This window comes from Nannospalax galili, unplaced genomic scaffold (assembly GCF_000622305.1).
Source record: "Nannospalax galili isolate Female #2095 unplaced genomic scaffold, S.galili_v1.0 scaffold577, whole genome shotgun sequence".
In the NCBI taxonomy this organism is placed as follows: domain Eukaryota; kingdom Metazoa; phylum Chordata; class Mammalia; order Rodentia; family Spalacidae; genus Nannospalax; species Nannospalax galili.
Genome location: NW_008340387.1, coordinates 218,649 through 225,797, shown reverse-complemented (window position 1 = coordinate 225,797; position 7,149 = coordinate 218,649). Strand labels below are relative to the sequence as shown.

General features: G+C 54.4%; 1 protein-coding gene across 1 annotated transcript; it reads left to right on the top strand.

Moving 5' to 3' along the window:
- The first annotated feature begins 3,095 nt into the window (after positions 1 to 3,095).
- On the top strand, positions 3,096 to 5,371 carry Guca2b (guanylate cyclase activator 2B). The gene is made up of 3 exons (XM_008835438.2): positions 3,096 to 3,231; positions 4,239 to 4,425; positions 5,117 to 5,371. Exons 1-3 carry the CDS (start codon positions 3,154 to 3,156, stop codon positions 5,179 to 5,181), a joined length of 330 nt encoding a protein of 109 aa, XP_008833660.1. The 5' UTR covers positions 3,096 to 3,153; the 3' UTR covers positions 5,182 to 5,371.
- The last annotated feature ends 1,778 nt before the right edge of the window (positions 5,372 to 7,149 follow it).

Here is a 7,149-nt window from a genome sequence, read left to right as displayed (position 1 = left end):
GGAGGGGAGGGGGAGGGGGAGAACGAGGAGGACAAGAAGGAGGAAGAGGCGAAGGAGAAGGAAGGAGTTCCCCAGTCTGAATGTGGTGGTGCACGCCTTTACTCCCAGCACTCAGGAGGCAGAAGTAGGTGGATCTCTGCGAGATCAGGTCTACATAATGAGTTCTAGGGCAGCTGGGGCTACAGGGAGACCCCCGTCCCCCCCCACCACCACCACCAAAAAGAAAATAGTTCTCCCAAGTTTTGACCTGACTACTTTGGTGATTGGAAATACAGGTCTACATAATGAGTTCTAGGGCAGCTGGGGCTACAGGGAGACCCCCGTTCCCCCCCACCACCACCACCAAAAAAAAAAATAGTTCTCCCAAGTTTTGACCTGACTACTTTGGTGATTGGAAATGCAATCAACAATTATGGAAAAGGCGGAGGAGGCAAGAAGACCAACCCGGGGAGAGTCAGGCTAGGCAGCCCCAGGGACTGAGAGCATAAAATTCCTTGAGGCTGAATGAGATTACCAAAGTAGGAAACTGTAGGCAGAGGAAAGAAGCTCAAGGATTAAGCCCTGACACCCCTGGGAATGAATGGTTAAGGAAACCGAGGAGACAGGGCCCACAAGATAGTCAGAAAATCTAGACAGCCCATGTCCCCAGAGCTGAGTGGACAAAGGACTCTGAAACGTGATGGTGGGGTGCCATGAGGGTGGGCACCAGGCAGGCAAGGGCCCAATGTGTGGTGAGGAGCACTAAACCTATAGGGAAAACTGTTGCCCACCCTCATCTGTGCAAGACTTTCACATGCCGGTGTCTCTTCCCATGTCCGTAAGGAAGAACGTGCCCTCTGCCACTAACTGATGACAGAGCAGGCTAGGTGGGGCAGCAGAGAAGATTTGCATCTGTGGCCAAGTTGGTTTTGATGGATGGTGGGTCATTTGAGAAAAGATTAGGAAGAGATGGGATTGGAAAATATATTTGAGTCCTATCAGGCAGAAGAGGAAGTCACGACTGATTCCCAGGGAAGGACTGCCACATGTTGAGCTGCAGCTAGGGGAGCCAGCAGATGGAGAAAGGATGACCCTCAGTCACAGGGCCTTCAAACCCTACCTGCTGACTCCTATCCCTTGATGTGGGGGCCAGTAGGTTGAATTAGCCCTTGTAGAAAGGAAAAGAAGGTGGACGTCAAGGAGGCTTGTGACAACTTCCAATGCTGGGGACCAATCGCCTTTCTATGACTCAGAGTTGTGTCACACGTCTGAGGTGATAGCTGAGCAAACCCAGCTCTGAACAATGGCACTGAGTCCTGCCTGCATAGGCTGGAGGCTGAAGCTGTTACCGCTGTGGGTTCAGAGATACGGCTTGCCTGGGAGGGTTCCATGGAGAAGGGCAGGTAGGGAAGCCATCGTCTGCTGCAGGTTCCCCTGGGCCCACACTGGGAGTCTATCTGGTCCATCTGGGGGCAGGAAGAGTCAGCAGTGTCCCAAGACAGGGGGTTTTCAGTTTTCTCTCACAAGCATTGTTTTTGACCGATAAAGACTTGGAGACTCAGGTCACAGGGCAGGTGGCGACTGGAGCCAGGTTCCAGCTCAGCTCTCCGTCTTCAAGACCCCTGCTTCTTTTCGTGTAGCACCACAGGCTGAGCACACGTGGAAGTTCTGGATAGACCGCCTGCCCGTCACTCCTACTCCTCAAGGGAACACAGGCAGAGTGCCCCATTGCACTTGCGCTGTCCCTCTGTGAACGGGGACAGCCCTGTGCCGCAGGACGGAAAGGGGTTATGCCTGCACTACAGTGCAGCAGTCAAGCAACACGCGCTGCTGTTATCTGACCACTGCTATCATCTTACAGAGGAGCACCTGTACGACTCCAAAGAATAAAGGCTGAAGTCTGGATTCAAAGCAAGGCATAAGAAACTCCAAAGTTCGCCTGAGCTTTTTTCATTCAGTGCAAGATAAGAGAGTGACAACTGGGTGTTTCGGACAGGTGGAACTCATCACACATGCACTAGCCAGATGGGTATGATGGAGCACAGGATGACAACCCACTTAGCCACCAAATCCAAGTGACTGTAGGTGCCCAGATGGGCTATGGTGAGTTCAGCTCAGCCTTATGCTGAGGATGCCTGGCATATGTCAGAGACTGTGCCTGGCCCAGCTGAGCCCTGGCAGGGGCACTGTTTACAGCTGCTGGGCCTAGCTGTGGAGATAGCACCCTAAGAGACTGTGCCCTCTTCTCTCTGACCCAACCTTCAGCTACTGAGGAGGTGGGCTGTGAGATTAGGGGACCTGGTACAGATGAGTCACCCAAGGGATAAGGATGAACTTGGAAGGGCTGGAGCCCATCATGCCCACAATCACCCTGTGGGTGGCTTCTGATAGACCAGCATAATTGGAGAAGGGAGGAAGCCTCAATCAGACTTGATGTGGTGTGTCCAGGCTCGCACAGCTTCAACAGGGGTGGGATTTGAACTCTGATCACGCTAAGATTGAAGCTCTCTCTTCCAGGCCCAGTGAGCTAATAGTGGCTGCTGAGAGGCAGAGAGTTGAGATATGTCACACAAGATCAATGGTGCCCAGGCACGGGAGGGAGATAGCAGGCAGAGGGCTAGGCAGGAACTGATCACAAGACTGGTCTTTTCATAAGCCTGGGAACCGGGGAGGATGGTAGAATTGAGGAAGTTAGTCCCGGGGAACCTTGATGTCAGCCTCATGTGCCCACCCACCAGCTTGCATCTGTCTCCCATTGAAAGAATCATGGGTTGACTGGGCCCAAAGACACCTAAATGGAGTCACTGTGACCTGGGGCAAATCACTTCACCCAGTGAGCACCACTTTGCTGACTCCCCATCCCTGACAGGTGTGCAAGAGTGAATGGAAAGTGGAGTGGTCCAAGGTCTTCTTACAAAGCTCCACTCATGACAAGCCCTTGGCCGACTACGTTCTCATGTGCTCTGAGCTCCCCATCCTCACTACCCCCAACCCCCTTCCTGGGAACCAGCTCTGTGTTTGTCAGAGAGCCAGGCTTCTGTCAACCCCACCCCAGTTAGACAGTTAATGAGTGACCAGAGCTCTGGAGCCTGGCCTATAAGAGGCTGCTGGCCAGGAGGCAGGTGGCAGGCAGGTGGACAGTGGCCGCAGTGGCAGAAACACAGAGGCTGTAAGATGGGAGGCAAGTGCCAACTACAAGCCACCGTGGTCCTGCTGCTGTTTCTGCAGAGCACACAGTGCATCTTCATCAAGGTGAGGCCCTAGTCCCTGCCCTTTGCCTGGAAGGCCCAGGCTCAGCTCAGCCTGGAGCAGAGACTGAGACACCTGCTGGGTGGGGACTATGGGAGTGTCAACAGTGACAACTGATGGGAGAGACCTGTTTATTCAGCTCTGCTCTCTTTTGATACCGGCATAGTCACAGTGTGGAACGAGACGTGGGCCTGCCCTGGAGGAGCCTAGAGGGAAGGAGATCTCTCTAATGCTTCCTTCTCTGTGCCACCCCCCCCAACACACACATAGGGAAGGGATAGTCACAGAACAGTTGCCCCATCAGAGAACCCTTGTGTTCACTGAAAGATGAATGAGAGGTGCCAGGCCCAGGGAAACCTGTTCTAGGCAGAGCAAAGGCTGGGAGAGAAGGGAACAGGAGCTTCGTTGTCCTTCCAGAGACCAGGAGATGAGAGGAAGCCATGGAATCAGGCCTGTATGGTGGGACACCGCTGGCCTTGCCGAACCCTATGTGGCCCTGGGCTTGGCGTCTACAATCTGGCAGAGTCCCTTGGAGAAGAACAGAGGGGTCCCAAAGGGGTCAATAGAGAATCAGTCCAGCCAGATGGGAACTACCATCACTTCACCAGGCCAGTGCAGGGAGAGGACCCGTTAGTCAGTCAGTATGCCTGGTGCCAGCCTCCCATAGAGGAAGACTGAGTCAGATGAGGAAAAGACAGGCAGCCAGTTGGAGGGCAGAGGTAGGATTTGAGCAAAGGTCTACCTGTGTCTAAACGCCCAGGTGCTCCCACGGTGCTCCACAGCCTTTTGTGAACTTCCTCAGAGCCCCTGACAGCCTGTGACATAGAACGCTTCAAATGTTGTTGGTGGGGGATTAACTGCACGCCACTTCCCTCCCTCCAAGCCACTTTTTTCTAGTGTGTCTTGACCTCTTCAAGAGCACAGGGAATATTCTAGAGGACCCATGGACACAGTCTCAATGACACTGCCTAAGCCCTGGCTGGATGTCTCTCATCCCTCCCTTCCCCCAGTACCATGGCTTTCAAGTCCAGCTGGAATCAGTGAAGAGGCTGAGCGAGCTGGAGGGGCAGCAGGTGTCCAGCCCCCTCCTGCAGGCCAAGAGTCTTCTGCCCACTGTGTGCCACAACCCAGCCCTGCCCCTGGATCTCCAGCCTGTCTGTGCCTCCCAGGAAGCTGCCAGCATCTTCAAGGCCTTGAGTAAGCACCCCCACTTTCAGATCTTCCTGCCCCTCGGGCTGCACCCTCCCATCCCTGTCCTCCACAGCAGGTTGTTTCTGTTAAGTACCCAGTGGCTGTGGACAGGGAGCTTGGAAGGTCCCAACCTCTACCCTGCCCAGAACTGCTCCAGTTTGGGCACCTTGAATCAGGTGAATCAGGAACCCCTATAGTCCTGGGAAGTCCCTCGAAGACCTCACAAATGGTGAGGCCCCCTAGAAACAGACAGGCAGCAAGTACATGAAATACATACTTCTAATGGATGAGGCTTTAAAGGCTCCCAAGGGAGGGTGACAACTGAGCTGAAATCAGAAGGATGTGGAGGAGCTGTGTGTGGACTGAAAAGACCAGTGGGCATGTGAGTCCTTGCTCTGGGCAGGCCCTGATCTGTCCCTTTGCCTGTGAGCCCTCTCTCTGCATCCAGGTCAGGTCGATCAACCCACAGAACAGATAAGAAACCTCAGGCCAAGAGAGGAAGTACCTTGTCCAGTCTGCTAGGCAGGACAGCACTGGGAAGGGAACCCAGACCGCCACGTCCCTCACTCTGAGTCCAAAGCTTTCTGCTCTCTGTGAGCAAGACGCCAGGCACTATCTCTGCAACCTGGCCGGCAGCATCCTATGACCACAGACCCCCAAGGTTCAGGTTCAGCTAACCAGCCTTCTCCCTCCCCAGAGACCATTGCCAACACTGATGAATGTGAGCTGTGTGCAAACATCGCCTGTACCGGCTGTGGCTGAGATGGCCCTGGGTGTCTTGAGCTCACCTGACACCTCCCCCGACTCCAGCCCACCTCATCCATACTTAGGCAGCATCACGGTCGTCACCACCCTTCCAGGGCGACAGGATCCAGGACAGGGCAATGGAACACAAGGCTGGCACGTTTGGCCACCAAGCAGCTTCTCCTAAATAAAGATGCTACCCACGGAATCCAAGTGTGCGTGTGTTCATCCCCAGGAACTGAGGGTAGGACATCCAGGGATGCTGGGTGGGTGGAGGAGACAGGCAGGACTAAAGATAGAACGAATTCCCCATCCATGTTCCCCAGACCTAAGGAGCCGACTCATTCCACCCATTTTCCAGGTGAGGGAACCCAGAGTAGCCCAAGCCACAAAGCAGCCCAGACTCCCAAGACCGATGCCCTACACCCACCCACACTGAGCGCAGGATCCTCCAGCTCCTAGGCCAGAACTCCTAACAGGAAGTTTGGGGGCAGGCAGGAATATGTCTCGGGGAGGAGGTCATCACCTCCCAAGCCCAGTGACAGTCAGGAGACCTTTCTTTGTTCTCCCCAGCCTGGTGGCACTGAGTCTCTACCCTTTAATGAGTGTACACTGTGTCCCAGGCACATGCATCACTTAAACACTTAGCCCAGCATCCTCATCACGGTCTGATGGAGCAGTCAGCACTGTCATCACCAGCTCCTTTACAAAAAAGAATGTTCCCACAGGGTCACAGACTCAGCAGGGTAGCCAGGATACCACAGTCTACACTCTGGGCAGTTTGTCACTGCCTCTCCGGGTCCCTGGCTGTGACTGATGAGGCCAGTGGCAGAGCCAGTACAGCCATCTCCCCTGGGTGGGTGGGGGACACAGCCTCCTATAAGGGTCAATGGGAAATACATCCAGATGGTTCTGTTGCACTGGCAGAATGCCTACAGGACACAAGGCTATGACTGACACTGTTCTGGCCTGAGAGATGAGAGGGTGAGAAGTTGGGGCCCAGAGAACTGAGGCCTTCAGGCACCTCAGGAATTGTACTGGGAAGTCCCAGGAATGGGGATTTCCCACAGGCTAGGTTTTCTACTTGGCCTTTGTCCTGAGCAGCAGGGAGGGAGGAAAACAGAGTGTAAAGGGCCCCAGAGAATGGCCCTCAGCCAGAGTGAGTCCACAGACAGCCACCCAACCCTACTGCCTGGTTCTGCTCCTCCTCTCCTTTCTGCTTGCCGGGGCCCCCAGTTCTCTGGGCCCCAACTTCTCACCCTCTACCATGGCTCAGGCCAGAACAGAGCACTCGGCCAGTGACGCAATGTAGCCCTGCCCTGACAGTGTCTCCTACCCTGCTAGGTGCCCCAGTGCTGCCTCTCAAGCCTAACTTGACCAGATATCAGCTGGATGCTTCTCCCATTGACTCTAACAGGGACCCGTGTCTCCACCCACCCAGGGAACTGTCGACGGCAGGGCACTCAGCACTCTGCAGACACAGGGCTGCGTTGCTGCCCCCACACTGGTGAATGCAGCATCTACCACCTGCAACTTTTTCCTTCTTCCTTGGCCTCCTCTTCCCTTTAATATTCCCCTCCTCCTTCTCTCTCCATCCTCCCCTCCTCCTCTTCCTTCCTCCTCCCATCCCCCTATTTTCCCCCATACCCTCAAATCCCTGAATCTCTTCTACTCTCCTCATGTGTAAGTTGGGTCTATTTTGATTCCAGCTGTGAGGCGATACAGCCGTTCTCTGTGCCTAGCTCATTGTCCTCAAGTTTCATCTTCGTCACACATGACTGGTGTCCAATATTTTCTTTACTTTTTTGTTGTTGGTGGTGGTGTTTTTGGTCTGTTTGAGACATGGTCTCCCTATAGCCCCAGCTGGCCTGGAACTCACAGAGATCCGCCTGCCTCTGCCTCCCGAGTGCTGGGATTAACGACCACAGCTCGGATTGTTTTCAATGTATTGCTTTCACACCCTTTAGCTGCAGACCCAGAAGCAGA

Excerpts from the sequence above, each read along its gene's own strand:
- Guca2b (XM_008835438.2), top strand. The coding sequence starts at position 3,154 with ATGGGAGGCAAGTGCCAACTACAAGCCACCGTGGTCCTGCTGCTGTTT. Across the intron at positions 3,232-4,238 it reads CACAGTGCATCTTCATCAAG|TACCATGGCTTTCAAGTCCA; the intron begins GTGAGGCCCTAG and ends CCCTTCCCCCAG. Across the intron at positions 4,426-5,116 it reads CAGCATCTTCAAGGCCTTGA|AGACCATTGCCAACACTGAT; the intron begins GTAAGCACCCCC and ends CTCCCTCCCCAG.